Consider the following 16,262-nt stretch of genomic DNA (forward strand, 5'->3'; position numbering starts at 1 on the left):
CACATTTATATTATATTTATTATATATATATTATATATATTATTATTAATATTATTTTTTAATTAATTTAATCCTATTATTATTAATTTTATTATTATTAATATTTTTATTAATTAAATTATACTGAAAAATAAGTTAATAATCATAAAATATTGATAAGAATTGTATCTATTAATTCGATGCGTGAAAGAAAAAATAGGACCTATCAAAATTGAATAAGATAGAAAGATTTCAAAAGAAAAATATAAATGAGATTTTAAATATTGTCGAAACTTAAAGTTAGCGATAACGAATGTTGAGAAACTCCTCTTATTTTCGTCTTCTGCTTAAGATCAAATTCCAATGTTCAACGAATCAGCAAATAACATCATGATAATCTTTTTTTTAAATCACTAACTATTGATTAGTTTGTAAAACAATATAATATCTAATGTTTAATGTTCATAATTTAATAATCTTAACTTAAATTAATATTTTTTTATTATATGATAAATTCATTTTCATTAACATTTGTTTTTAAATAAATATTTATTTTAATAAATAAAAACAAAATTATGTAACTTAAATTATCTAATACTTCAATTATTCAATAATAAAATAATTCAATTATTTTTGTAAAAATATTAATCCTAAATTGAATAATATCTATACAAAAAAAAATTATTTTATTCTTTATATTATCAATTTATTTTTTGTTGATAAGAATTTAAAAAAAATAATAATAATTTTATGAGTATTATATATTATGTTATTTTTAAGTGTTTAATTTACCTATTATATATATAGTATATATAGTAGATAAGTATATATATATATACTTAGATATATATAGATATATAAGATATATATATATATAGTAGATAAAGTAACTTTTTGCTTATTATTTCTAATCATTTTTTCATAGAATTATCAATAGGATAAAATGGCCGACAATGATAAAAGTGTACGTTATGGTTTGAGTTGGTATGATCGCCATTTTGTCTCGCATACCAGTTCTGCTTCTATTGTTCATTCGATCTGTTCCATTCCATTAATTATAAGACGAAATACTTGATATTAAAAGTGTTTTTCATTTTTGTGATTTTATTATCGATTTTATAAAACATTTTTTATATTTTTTTTATAAAATAGAATAGAATTTTTTAAAATAATGAAAGTAAGTACTAATTTTTTTTTAATATATTAATATTATTATTATGAATGAAAATTTTTTCATTTATATAAAATATATATATAATTTTCTATTTTTTATTGCACACATATTATGTATAAAGTTTTGATTGTTTTAAATATTTATTATTTTATATTAATATAACACTTATTTTTAAAATGTTTCTGTGAAAATAAGATTCAATTAATAATAATTAAAAACTTTGATATTTGTATAAATTTAAAAAAAATATATATATATAGATGATATGGAATTTCATCTCGAAAATTATATTCGATTATATTATTATTATATTATTATTTTTAGAGATATTTGTTAATGAAAATTGTATGATAATGAAATTGATGACGTAATATAATATAGAAATTATAATATAATATTAATAATTTTTTTATATATTAAAAATTTCAAAATTATATCTTAAAATATCTTCATTTTTTTAAGTGACATATTATATTTTTTTTTATTTATATTTTCTATTCTTAATAAAATGATATTCTATAAATAATCGTAAAATAATAATAAATGGATTAGAATCCGATGATTCTAATATTCATCGATTCAAACGAACATTGATTTCGATATTGATTTTTATCTTAATTTGTTTATTTGTTATCTATTATTGGTTTGTATTAATTTATATTTTATTAATTCAGTATTTTACTAGAAATAAAAAAGTATAATATACCATTTAAAAAATGAAGATAAATTTTGAATCTTTGAAAATCTCCACTTTTAAAAAAATTGCTATATTATGACACTCTTTGTATTATATAACTTTCAATAAACTATTGAAATTTCTCTAAATATCTAGATTATTCTAAAGATAACAGAAATATTCAAAGTAATTTAAGTTATTGTCTCATCTTGAATATATCATAATTTTTTATTTATTCATATAATTTTATAATGAAGATTGTCTTGAAAAAATATAAAAATATTATAACTAAAAAAGTAAATATTCTAGATACTGTTTAATGAAAATTTAATGAAAATATTTTTATAATTATATATTTTTATAATATTTTAATAATTATTTTCGAAGTTATTAGTTTTTTATATTTATGCACATAATATAATAATCATATAATATATACTTAAAAAAAATATTTAAATAAGAAATTAATTTTATATATATTTTAGGGATTAGTTGCTCTTGTAACTGGTGGTGCTTCTGGATTAGGACTTGGTGTTGTAAAAAGATTTATAAAAAATGGTGCTAAAGTAGCTATTGTAGATTTACCAACATCTAAAGGAAATGAAATTGCTAATGAACTTGGAGAATCTGTTATTTTTACACCAGCAGATGTAAATATAAAATAAAATCACAAATCATACTAATATATAATAATATATAATAAATCATAATAATATATAATATAATAATATTAGCATTAATATTAAGTAGTATTAAATTTTTACTACTAATAATAATAATTATAAAAAATATTACTTTAATAATTTAATAAAGAAACATTAATGAAATTTTAAATCATATTAATTAATAAATAATTAAATAATAATAAGTAATTAAATATTGTGATTTTGTATTGCTGGTATTATTTATTGCATGTATATTACAATTAATATAATTAAAAATTATTATAAAATGAAATTGAAAATATAATTTTTTTTGATTAAATATTGTACATAATTTTGTACATAATTTAATATTATACATTCAAATATTGCTGAAAATATCTTTATATTAATGAATATAGTATTTTTATATTAATGAATATTTTGTATTTTTTTCTAGATAACATCAGCAAAAGATATAAATGTTGTTGTAAATGAAATAGATAAGAAGTTCAAAAAATTGAATATCATAGTAAATGCAGCAGGAATAGCTGTTGCCCACAAAATATATAATTTTAATAAAAATGTACCACATGATTTAGATAAATTCAACAAAGTGCTTAATGTAAATGTTTCTGGAACATTTAATGTTATTAGATTATGTCTACCAATTATGTATAACAACACACCAGATAAAGATGGATTACGTGGAGTAATAATTAATACAGCAAGTGTTGCAGCATTTGAAGGACAAATTGGTCAAGTAGCATATTCTGCCAGTAAAGGTGCAGTTGTTGGAATGACTTTACCATTAGCTCGCGATCTTTCTAATGTTGGTATTCGTGTTGTTACAATTGCACCTGGAATATTTGATACACCTATGCTAGGAGATTTACCAGAAAAAGTGCGTCTTTATTTAATGAGATCAGTACCATTTCCAAGGAGATTGGGTAGTCCTGATGAATATGCTCAATTAGCTCAACACATTGTTGAAAATTCTCTCCTCAATGGAGAAGTGATAAGATTAGATGGTGCTCTTAGAATGCAACCTTAAATAAAATTGTTCTGTAATTTTATTTAATGGAATTGGATAAAGAGGAAAAATATGGATATTTTAAATGAAAATTGTATAAAAAATATATAAAAGAGAAATAAAACAATTAACATTTTTACATGCAACACCATTATAATTCTTTTAAAATATACACAAACAACGAAAAGTTTTCATCTATTATAGGTATTGACAATTTTCTTTATTACCTTATAACTGTACATTAATGTGTTGTAAATAGGTTGCAAAAGTCGCAACATCTTTCTTTAAATAGTTCACTAGAATATCATCTAGCAAAAAAGTTGTGTACATAATATTAACATAAAAATTATTTAATTGTTCCATTATTCATTAGTCTTTCTTTCCAATAACCTCTGGAGATTTCCAAAATTCCAGTAAATGCTGAAATTTATTTTGATGATTTTTCGGAAGAGCCAGTTTATTTGATAAGGCAGGATAATCAGGATCTCCGAGGTCTAGTCAATCCTAGGCATTCGATTCTTTCAAATTTTGTAGCTTTTCTAATTGGTCAGGTTGTAATTCATCTGGAATACTTGCCCTTCCTCCCACTACCATTTTTTCTGGTACAATTTCAATATCTTCTGTTTCTTGTACTTCGATTACAGTACCACGAGATGGTATAGATTGAGAATTATCTGCTGTACTTGGCCCAGATGTTGAATCTGCTTCACTACCAGAACTGCTACTAATTGGAAATGGTGCAGAGTCTGTTGGTAAATCATCGACTGTTGATTTCTCTTCAATATCTTCGGTTGTTTCTGTAGTTTCTTGTTCTTTTTCATCTATTATCACGGTAGCCTCTTTGCAATCACTTTCATTCACATCAGTATTTGTGCTTGAAGGTAAATCACCATCAGAACTTTCCGTCGATTTCACTGTATCATCAATAGCTTCTTCTAAACCTGGGAAAGGATGTTCAACTTCTTCCATTGGCGTCGCTGCAGTAATTACAATTTGCGCAACGCCAAGTCCGAAATCTTCTTTCGATTGATCATCAGTATTTAAATATTTTGTTTTTTCATCATCTACCTAAAAATAGAAATGTAATGGTTAAATTTAAAATTAAAATTGTCAAATTATTAATTTTTAAATAAATTTCGTTAAACTTTCATTTAAAAAATTCCATTTACCTTCGTTCCTAATTCATCCGATACTTCTACAACTAAGCAGCAATTTGGTATATATACATTCAAATTAAATATAAATAGGATAATAATAATAATTTGAAGCTTACCTATTATACCAGGCCCTTCAGATTGATCTGCTTCAAACTGTGAGCCATATTGACTTCTTTGGTCCTTTGAAAGATTTATCATGAATCCTTCTTGTCGATGTTCGATGCTTGCATTAATAGATTTTCCATTTTGTGATTCTATATATATTAAATAATAATAATAACATTTATCATAATAATTCTATTTTTAAGAATCAAATGTTACCTTTCATCATATTTTGTGTTATTTCATTTTCTAATAAAAATTCTGGAACTTCGGGTGGTGTAAATACTGGTGGTGCAGAGCTCGGTGGTGTTATATTCTCCTGATAAAAAAAAATAAAGAGCACTAAAAATGAGAATTATAGAATTCAAACAAGCAAAGCAATATTAATTTAAAAAATATATTAAAATTATTTATTAATTGAAATGTAACCTGTGGAGTTAAAGGTGAACCATCTGCAGCACAAGGTTCTACGATTAAAGATGGGAATAATCCTCGTTGTCCACGTAATTCTCCTTCCCACCATCCATCGTCGACATCGTGCGGTTCTTTTCTTAAGACTTTTAAAATATCACCTTCGAGAAAACTGAGTTCTTCATCACATGTAGCATCATAATCGTAAAGAGCAATGCAATATTGTTCTATTTCTAAAAAAAGAAATTAATAATACAATTTTCAATATGACAATAATATTAAAATATATTATTCTAATAATTTAATATATATATAAATATTATTGTAATTAAATTATATGGTTAATTTAAAATTTCAAAAAAAATTAAATTAAAATTATTAATTATTTGAATGAGAATTACATAAATTATATGAATTATGTCAGAAATAAATTTACCTCCTATATGATTTTGTACAATAGTTTCTGATGTTGTCACATGTAGATTAGCGTCTGGATCTACTGCATCATGATCATCGATAGTGTAATCTACTGAGGAAAAGGATATTTGTTGTACCAAACCTGGTCCTTGAGAAGTAAGACTGGATGTTGTATCTCTTTCAACATCAAGATAATTTTGAGGAACAAAGCCTTCTTCACCACGATAATTTCGTGCTCGGAGCCATCCATCACCATCACCTTCACCAACAACTTCTAATTGCTCACTTTCAACAATTGACAATTCATCAGGATTTTGTGCCTGTACAAATATTACTGTATAACATACTGTATAATAACAACATCACTGTATAATAACAAATATTATTCATATAATACATAATTATTTTTTTAATGATAAAATTTTTTTTTTATTATAAAAATTTTTTTGTAAAATATTAATTTTCATTGCAATAAGTATTCATACCGTATATGAATAAAGCGCAGTACATTTGTATATTTGTTGTGTGGAAGGAATTTCAGATGTTTCGCGAAGTTCAATCTGTTCTTCTTTTTCTTCATTATCCCAATCTACAGCCGTCGGATCATCCCAACCCACTGTAAGTTGTTCTATTCGTTGTTTCTCTTGTTCAAGCAAAGCTATCATGCATAAATAATGATATAAATAATATATTCTAATTGAAATTATATGGTTATGATTTATAATTATTTTGTTATGATTTATGATTTTTTTATACTATACCATCAACTTCTTCACTATCATGTCTTTGCCTTTCTTCTGTTGTTTCTTCTTCTTGTTGAGGAACGTTTCGTACACTGCCTGGTCGTTCAACAGTTGTCAAATCACTTCCTCCATCTCCATCACTATCATAGAATGAATCTGAGGACGGATGTTCCTATATAAAATAATATAAATGATATAATAATAATTTTTTTTACAATATTTAATAATATATATATTACATATTATTATATATATGAATATATTAATATTAATATATATATATGTATATATCAATAAAGATTGATAATTTTAAAAATTTAATAAAGTTTAATGAACGGTTTACCGCCGTTCCCGAGGCATCAGTTCTAACAGAAAGAGAACTAGCTGAACGTGGCATATCTTGAACACTTAAAGTTTCTGCCTCTTGTAGCCATTCATCAACGTTTACTAAAAGTCACAAATAGAAAAAAATAATAATATTAATATATAATTTATTTTAATCTATTATGTTCAGCAAAAAAATGATATGTAACAAACCTCCACCATTTCGAAGACATTCTATTCTCGCTTCTGCCTTCAGTTTTGCTGTCTAATGAACAAATAAACAAATAAGGAAAAGAATTAATATGAATCACATTTCATTCCATATCTTACCTCTGCACGTCGTATAATATGTTTCAGTTCATCGATTTTTGTATCTACATCTGGACCTTGTGGATCATTCGGATCAGTCTGTAATTATTGTTAAATTATTAATAAATTATTTTCAAGAAAATAATGAAAAAAAAAATAATTCAATTGATTTGTGTGATGATCAATTGTCTATTAACCTTTTGTCCAGATTCTTTTAATTGTAGTAGAACTTGTAATTTCCTATTATTTTCTCGGATGCTATTTATTTCACGAGCTATTCTCGTCGACCAACGACGAGCTTCTTTTCCAAGTGTAGCTGCAGCAGAATGATCAGCTGTTATCCTGTAACAATTTGTTTTTAATTATACATAAAATATAATTGAAAAAAATTAATAATTCAAATATTATATATATACGATTATATATATTATTATACGATATATATTTATCAATACGATTTATATTTATTATATATTTATTATAATATTTATAAACCTCTCTATTGGATCATTGTCACATGGTTCAAAATCATATTGTATATGTTGTTTTAAAACAGGATAATACAAGCAGCAGCATTGTATATTGTATTCTCTTGTGAGCTGTAAAAAATAAGAAAAAACTGTAAAAAAAATAGAAAATGAATGAGATAAATAAATTGAATGTTTGATCATTTTATTAAAAAATATAATGAATATTAATATTAGTAAAATGATATATAGATACAAATGATATATAAATTCCATGGTTTTTTTAAAATTTTGTATTTTGTACTCACTTGTTGTGCTTGGTCACGAATTTTACCAAAACTATTTTGTGTAGCTAGACAGGTTAAAAGTTCTGTACGACCCATTAGCGTTAAATATTCTGCAACTTTATCATAAACACCTTGTTCTAAATACTGTTCAAAAAAAAAGATTTTTATTTTTTTTACAAATAAGAATAATAAGAAAAAAAATTATATAATAAAAAAAGGCACTTACTTGCATAGTATTTTGTAGGTCAACTACAAAATACCTATTTTGATGTGCATTGGCAGCGGCAAGACTAAGCAAATAATCATTTCGCGCTCCTGTTGATTTTTCTTCTAAAGCATCACGTTTCGAGCTTACCTGAAAATGATAATTGTACAAATTGTAAATCATTAAAAATTATTTAACTCTATAATGTTTCTCATAATAATTCTTCACCTTTGCACTATTTTTCTGCAATGATGTTATCGATTGGAAAAAAGATCCTTTCTTTTTTTTTAATCTAGAATTAGTCAATATCAGATTTTAACTGTTACAAAATTAGAACATATCTATTAAATAAATGTATATAAATACATACTTCTCTTCAATATCTTTCGCTTTGTCGCGTACATCATGGGCGCTATGTTCTTCATCGAAATACAATTTCTTTGTTTTGTCTACATCTTGTACACAGATTTGTAATTCTTTTTGTACTATCATTAATTGGTCGATTGCCTAAGTGGAAAAATAATCTTATTCACTTTTTCTTGATTTTTTTATTTTTTGATTGATATACAATATATTATTCAAGGAAAATATACCTTCTTAGAAATTTGTAGTTTGTGTAACTTTAAACTTTTTGCATCGTCAGCAATTTGTTGTTGGAAAACTTCTACTGCTGCTAATCGCGCTCTAGCCAATTTCTCATTTTCTTCTAAGACAGTTCGCCAAACATTCCACATATTCCTAAAATTAACAATTATATTGATTTATATTGAATTAATATCTTAATTATTTTTTTTTTTTCACTGATTAGAAAATAATAAAATTTACCATTTTTCTTCTGCTCCATCGACTTTCAGATCCGGAATATTTGGTATTTTTTTATTCAAATATGCAGAAGATATTTTAAGAAGTGCCTAAAATGAAAATTTTTAATCATTAATGATTGTATAAGTATTGAAATATAGTTTTCGTTACATAGTATTACCTCCGAATATGATTTCTCAATTGCAGACTTCTTTATTGTAAAGTTGCTGAAAAATATGCACTATGAAACATAATGCAGCGTAAAGTATTTACAATTTTCAAATGTAAATTTCAATATAATAATAAATTTCAATATACAAGGTTTTTTAAAAAATTAGAATTGTTTAAAATTAAATAATAATTTTTAATAAAGGAAATATTTTAGAAAAGAATAAATAGAGATGGAAATTTGATTGAAATCGTAAAATATATATTCGAAATTGCGAGATTTTCGAAACTATGAGATTTTCGAGACTAAAAATCCATCTTTTCTTTTTTTCTTTTTCTAAAAAATAGTTTTTCAAAAATTAAAATATTAAGAAATTTTGATTTTTGATATTCTTCAAATTCAATTTATTATTGGTTTACAAAAAATTGAATTTTTAACTTTTATTTTTTTTATAAACTATTAATTGATCAAATCATGCCAAAATAAAACAGATAAGAAATTGAGATAAATTTAAAATTTATATGTAAAATTGATTATTATTAGTAAAACAGAAAAAAATTTGTTATTATTTCATAAGCTATTTATACGATTTATTTTTTAATTGAGTTTCGAGAATCTTGAATTGCAAAAATTCGAAAATTTTTCGAGTTTTAAGAAGTTTCGAATATCCCATCTCTAGAAATATATTAGGAAATCTTACACAAAACTAAACATATAACAAAATAAATGTGAATTTATTTTATTAAAATATTTGTAATACAAATAATATAAGAAAAATATTTATTAGAAATAAGAATATAAAGAAATTAAGATATCGGTGATATAAAATGATTTAAATATTTAAAGCTTTTATCTAATCCTCTTTTTATATAAGACTTACCGTATATCTTCTAGAAGGTCGCATTCATGTTGATTTTTCGCTTGTAACTTTGCCGCTTGTTCTGCGTGTACATTTTTAAGAAATTTTGTGTAATTTCCCTGCAAAATTATTAATTCGTTTCCTTATTTGCAAACAATTATATTTTATATTTATCATAAATGTACAATATCATATATGTAAAATATACAAAAATAATGTCCTAATACAATAAATTGATTAACAATTAATAAATAGATTTTTATAATAAACCGAAACATATTCTTTTCAGGAATTTTAAAAAAATTAATTTTTCAATGATAAATTAACAATATATCATATATATAAAGATATATTTCAAGAAAAATATATAGCTCATTCATTTATATAATAATATTATATATAATTATAATTTCATATTAATAATTTTTTTACAGATATTATATGAAAGTCAGCTTTACACTTCTTAAATGGAATTATATAATTTTTAATATATTAATCGATATATTATATTATTTTTTTTATTAAAGTAAAAAATAATAATATATTTTTAACAAAAAATTAATTTTAAGAAGATATTTTATTTTTTTATAAAACTTATCATATAAAAGACAAGAAACTGCAAAAAGATAATCGTTTATTCGTTGACTGTTCCATACTGATATGCTTTCCATACAATAAGTATTATAAAATTCGAATTAAAATATCTTTCAGATTTATATTTTTTATTAAAGATTAATCATTTTTTAAGTTAATAATTTTTTTATAAAAAACAATATACTATATCAAGAAAAAATATTATTATCAAAATTATATTAAATATTCAAAGTGATCAAATTATTTTTTATAATCTGCTATTTTTAAATGTAAATAAAAATATAGATATAGATATTGATATAGATATTAATATACAAAATTATATGAAATGCATTTATTGAATAATAATATTTATGAATATAAATATTAATTTAATAAAAATATTTAATAAAAAATAAAATATTTTTATTTATTATTTTTATTTATTCTTTTATTATTTTTTATTCGTGTAATATATTCTAAATAAAAAATATTATTTCAAATACAAATAAATTAAAAAATCATTTCTTCTTTGTTCGATTATCGATTTCTGTATCGTCGAAGTATTAATTGTCGGGTAAAAAAGTGAGTAAGGATTACGCTTTGATTAGCCATAATATCGTTGGAAATCAAGTTCAATTTTATAGTGCAGATAGGTATATCGATATTTTCTTACGCATCAGAACTCATTATTGACTTTGTGAACTTTGATGAATATTCTTTTAATATGCAGGGACATCTATTTCGTCTAGTTCAATATTTATTAATTTTTTTAGGTTAATAACACATCTTAAAATTATATACATATGCAAATAGTTAAATTATCATGATACACATTATCATATCATAATAATTCTTAAAATAAAGTTTTTATTTATTTGAAATGATAATACATTATAACAATAATATGTTATAATTCATTTAAAAAGAAATATAATAAAAGATATTATATAAAATATAAAAAATATTTATAATATTAATATATTTATAAAATATAACAATGATTTTTAATTATTGTATTAATTAATTTGTCTATGAATCACATTTATCAAAATTATTTATAAATGTGAAATATAATGAAATTAATAAAATAAAAAAAATAATAAAATTTTTTGTAATACATCAAGTGAAAAATACTGCTTATTGAAATTTTATTTATTTTCTTAGATTATTAGATTTTCTAATTGAAAATCAAATAGAAAATCAAGTTTTGAATTTGTTTGATATAGAAATATGTATACATATATGTATATATAATTATTCTTCCTCTTCTTCTCCCTTACATGAAAATATATATAATAATAACTTTAGGGATTATTATGCAAATCGAAAATCTATTTCATCATTTTTTAATAGAATGCAAATTTAAAAAATTTTTTATTTTATTTTAATCATTTAGAAGTATCAAATAACTTAAAAAAAATGATCTATTCATTTTGTTTTAATTCATTTGCATTATATATAAAATATAATTTTTAATAAATTTACCACTACTTAATCACTTATGTTATGATATTACTTTGAATACATTTTAATGATAAGAAGAAAATTGTATCTAATTATAATAATTCTTTTTGATTCAATTCTTCTATTGAATGAAAAGATGATTTTTAACTTATATGAGACTTGAGTACTTAAATGAAAGTGAAATAATATTACAATAAAGAATTTTAAGCAATAAATAGATCAAAATAATAGCCAAAAATATTTATAGATTAGAATAGTTTATTTTTTAGAAAAATATTTTTCAAATAGAATAAATATATCATGATAAAATTATTTTACTTCAATCTAATAAATAAGTAAATTATTAAAAATTTTATTATAAATTTTATTATTTAAAAAAAATTTTAAAAAATTTTTTTCTTTGAATATTCTTGTCAAAGAAAAAATTTCAAGTATAAAGAAGGGTAAACATGAAATGTCTTATCCGGAAGACATGAAGAAAAATCCTTCTCCTTTTTTCCGTGCGAAAAGCAAATAGAAAAGAATACTCGTAAGAAGCTAGACTAAATTTCGCCGAAAGGAAGTATGCTTTCCAAACAATTTTAGTAAAATACGCATTTTTTTTTGCGAACCATTTTGGATTCTTATTACTTGATTGGCATTCGGCAAATCTAAGTGGGTCAGGAATTGTCCCATCTTTAATTATGAAACTTCATTGTAATGAAGTAAGGCGAAAAGCCGGCTCGCTATCTTGATAAATATATCGGAGAATTCTCTTTAAAAGAATAGAGTTAACTAAATAAAAGAGAAAACTTCCGACTATTTTCTATATCTTCTTCAAATTTAATTAATTAATGGAAAAATATAAAATTACACAATATATTCTTCAGGTTATGTTTCAGAATGTGGGAAAATTGAAAGTGGATATAAACTATTAATTATATATACAGTAAAAGAATTATTTATCGATTTATCGAATAATTATTGCAGCATACTTTGCTTCAAAAATTAGATATCTTGTATAAAATTGTATATAGAAAAAGACATTTTCCAGAAGAACTTTTATTCTGATTATTACTATCTATTAAATAACTCTTTTATTTTTCTTGCTCAATTTAAAAAATTTTAAATTTTAAAACAAATGAAATTTATATAAAATTTCTGATCAAGAAACATGGCCATTAAAAATCGTTCTATATTCAAAATTTAGGATCGATTTCTATGAGAATATAGTCCTATTATATAATAAAGGAGATAAATGGAAATTTCAAGGACAGGATTTAAATTTGCAATAAATTTTAAATAAACCACATTTCTAAAACGAAATAAAAACAAAAAATCAAAAGAAAAGCAGAAGTCATTACCAATAGAGACGCATATCTGTTTCGATCTGACACGATATTAACCCAGGTCTTTGGCCATTCTATACATTTTGAGGTCAGCTTTTGATATAGATTCGTGGCTAGGACCGTGCGCATCGATTTTCCCTATCGTGGTAACGTTCGAGTACCATTTACGTCAATTTTTCCATAAGATATCGCTAAAGATCGATAAACGGTCAAATTCGCACATTTCGATCGTATCAAGAAGTGAGACTTCTTTTATGCCTCCTTCAATACATATCATATTTTAAAGTTCATATAGAAATTCTATTTGTACAGTTTTATATTCATTCATTTTAATTCGTTTAAATATAAAATATGAAAGAAGTTTTTTACTTAGAGAAGATTTTAATTTATTCATTTTGGAAGAATATGTATTAAAAGCATAATTATATAAAATAAAATTTGATATAAAGATAAAGAAAGGAAAAAATTATTTGAAAAATTGGACAGCAAAGATAGACAGAAAAATGTCAACTTCATCGGCTTACTTTTCTTGGTGGTGGTTGCATGCTGGACGAGCGGCCTGCTCTGCAGCCTCACCGCTGGCAGCCCGTTTTACACCGTCCGCCGGGGAGGGGTGCTCTGTTGTTTTCGTACGCCTCACCCGACACAATATTACACACGCTACCACCCTCACTGCTTGCGTGTTCGTATGCTACTGATCTCCTGTTCTCCAACTGAGTTAGCCTATTTATTGATCGCATACGCGCCTGCGTTCTCTTGATCTACGTCTTCGGCATTTCTCATTCTCTTTTTTCCGACTTTTCCCGATGTTTCCGATCTTTCGTGATAGAATTTATCATTCCTTTTATATGAAATTTTATCATCGATTGATATCAATCGAAATTTTCTTCTTTCTGATATATTTGTTTTATTATTTTATTTTCGTTCTTTTTGAATCTTTTAAATACTCTTCTTTAAAATAAATTTATTTAAAGAAATAAACTATTTTAGAAAAACGTTAAATATGAATTTATTTGATAAATATCCAATAAAAAATTTTTTTTAATATCTATAATTTTTTACTTTTATTATTAAGTCGAGATGCACGATTTACCTCATGCTTTATTTAAGTATAACTTTATTTTCTATATATTTTTTATTTTATAATTTCAAAATATTTATAAAATATATAAATAAAATTTATAATATGAAATAACATGTGAAAACAAGAAAACAATCTCGGAAACAGTATTCAACTTTATTAATTGTATAAAAAGGGAATACCCTTCACAAATACATACCAAACGAATTCTTATTTCATATTTGACATATAATTATGAGAAACGTGTGACGTTACATACAAAATTAAAAAAGTCACAGCAGACATTTTTAAATTAGTTGGACATCCACAAGATGCGATAACTTCACTATACATTGTTTTGACTGTGTCAAAATCAGACTTGCTTAACTCATAAAAAATTTTTCTATTTAAAACATAATTATATTCAAACAATTTTTACTTTTTTTAATATCGATTATTTTATAAAAATGGAATGAATGATGAAATATCTTATTTTGAAAATCAATAATTTTAAGTTTAACTTTTTAATTGATGAAACTTTTAATTGATAAAATGAAATTGTGAGATAAGCGAATCCGACTAAATTTGGAAATTGACGCAAGAAGAAAGCAGTTCATAAATACTTGGTAATCGAATTTCATGCCTGTTCATTCTAATTTCTATCTACAATCAATATTCATGGCAATTCATCAGGAGGTATCGATCCAAGATCTTGATCAGCTGGTAAACCTATGGCACCTTCAACATCAACATCTTGACCGACTGGTAATATGACTTCTGGTTGAGGCACTGGTTCTGTTGCTTGCAAAAGAGCGATAGCTATTGGATTTCCACCAGCATCTAATACTGGATCAGCTGTAGCTTCAGCAAGATTAGTCACAGATTTTGATTTTACACATTGAAAATCAACGTGTCGACTTTTCGCTTCTTCTTTCTCCCAAGACATATGAATAAATGGTCTTTGTACGTAATTATAAATTACTTCAGCGCGTCCTCCTGCTCTCTTCTTGATTTTTTCTTTATAAGTAGGATAACCTTCAATGCCTAAACGAATTTTTTTTAAACCACGTTCCTTCATTACCTGTTTGGCTACATCTCTATTTTCGATATATTTGAAAAATCGATACATCGCAGTACTGTTAACAGCTGAAAAATATAAAGCACTTCATTAAAAACTATACATCCAATAAAATTATTGATTTTCTATTGTATATATTCAATATACTGTAGTAAGGTCAAATATTCTGAAATATATTTGATAATATAAAAAAAAAAAAAGTAAAAAATCAGTATCTTTTACATTCTTACTTTGTGAATATTCTTCTCCCATCTGTGGAGGATATTCTTCATCCCAATCAACAATATCATCTTCCAATAAAACAACAATGTGACATTCGCGATCACCTCTACGTGCGCTATTTACCATAAGTGGTAATATTAAATCTTCAAGAAATACTTCAAATTGGCATCGTGCACCTTCATTAGATAATTCATGTAATAATCCTCCTATAATAAATTGTGTTACCAAGATTTATTTTATAAATAAGTTTTGAAATATTCTAACTATGAATCATTATATCTTATTATTTGTATATATCGCTTATGAATTTTTTTTAATAACAAATGATTACTAAAAGATTTAAAAAAAATGTTTTTGAATATTAAGACAGTATATCTATATACAAGGGATAATATATTCATATTCACATTATTTTTGGGAGATTAATTTTAAAGAGGCCAAAATAAACACACAAATTAATATGCAAGTTGATATACTTTTTATTAATTATGGTTTAAATTAAGTTGAAGTTTATTTATTAAGTTACAAACAATTAAAGTTTATATTAAACAAAAATATATAAATTATATATAAAATATATATATAAACTAAAATATGGGATATTTTTATTTTTGTTATACTGTTGTCTTTTTCTATTTTTATTTAAATTATTATAATTTAAATTAATTATAAAAGAATAATTATTTATAATTAATTTATTTAATGAATTTATAACTTTAATAAGTTTTTATCAATATTTTTTTATATATAACTTTTATGTTTCTCTTGACCTCTATAATT

At 23.3% G+C, this 16,262-nt stretch overlaps 2 protein-coding genes across 5 annotated transcripts; one reads left to right on the top strand and one right to left on the bottom strand.

Annotated features, from left to right (window-relative positions):
• The first annotated feature begins 968 nt into the window (after positions 1-968).
• LOC102673042 (3-hydroxyacyl-CoA dehydrogenase type-2-like) lies at positions 969-3,862 on the top strand. The gene is made up of 3 exons (XM_006624424.2): positions 969-1,156; positions 2,315-2,479; positions 2,931-3,862. The coding sequence occupies exons 1-3, from the start codon at positions 1,151-1,153 to the stop codon at positions 3,522-3,524; spliced, it is 765 nt and encodes a 254-aa protein (XP_006624487.1). The 5' UTR covers positions 969-1,150; the 3' UTR covers positions 3,525-3,862.
• LOC102672635 (protein nervous wreck-like) lies at positions 3,637-15,698 on the bottom strand. 4 transcript variants are annotated; one of them, XM_031514562.1, is made up of 23 exons: positions 15,491-15,698; positions 14,866-15,328; positions 12,852-12,854; positions 8,908-8,953; positions 8,751-8,836; positions 8,519-8,663; positions 8,296-8,432; positions 8,154-8,217; positions 7,947-8,075; positions 7,742-7,864; positions 7,462-7,565; positions 7,164-7,308; positions 6,988-7,065; positions 6,871-6,922; positions 6,677-6,780; positions 6,352-6,505; positions 6,076-6,248; positions 5,610-5,910; positions 5,192-5,406; positions 4,982-5,081; positions 4,777-4,914; positions 4,673-4,704; positions 3,637-4,571 (listed from the first exon to the last, which is right to left on the bottom strand). In XM_031514562.1, the coding sequence occupies exons 1-23, from the start codon at positions 15,606-15,608 to the stop codon at positions 4,008-4,010; spliced, it is 3,474 nt and encodes a 1,157-aa protein (XP_031370422.1). In that variant the 5' UTR covers positions 15,609-15,698; the 3' UTR covers positions 3,637-4,007. The 4 variants fall into 4 exon arrangements, with proteins under 4 accessions (XP_031370422.1, XP_006624485.1, XP_006624483.1 ...); XM_006624422.2 differs by lacking the exons at positions 12,852-12,854; positions 14,866-15,328; positions 15,491-15,698 and adding exons at positions 9,776-9,873; positions 13,647-13,922; XM_006624420.2 differs by lacking the exons at positions 12,852-12,854; positions 14,866-15,328; positions 15,491-15,698 and adding exons at positions 9,776-9,873; positions 13,647-13,928 and having other exon boundaries at positions 4,673-4,914.
• Between the last annotated feature and the right edge of the window lie 564 nt (positions 15,699-16,262).

Source organism: Apis dorsata, unplaced genomic scaffold, assembly GCF_000469605.1.
Source record: "Apis dorsata unplaced genomic scaffold, Apis dorsata 1.3 scaffold_1057, whole genome shotgun sequence".
Lineage (NCBI taxonomy): Eukaryota > Metazoa > Arthropoda > Insecta > Hymenoptera > Apidae > Apis > Apis dorsata.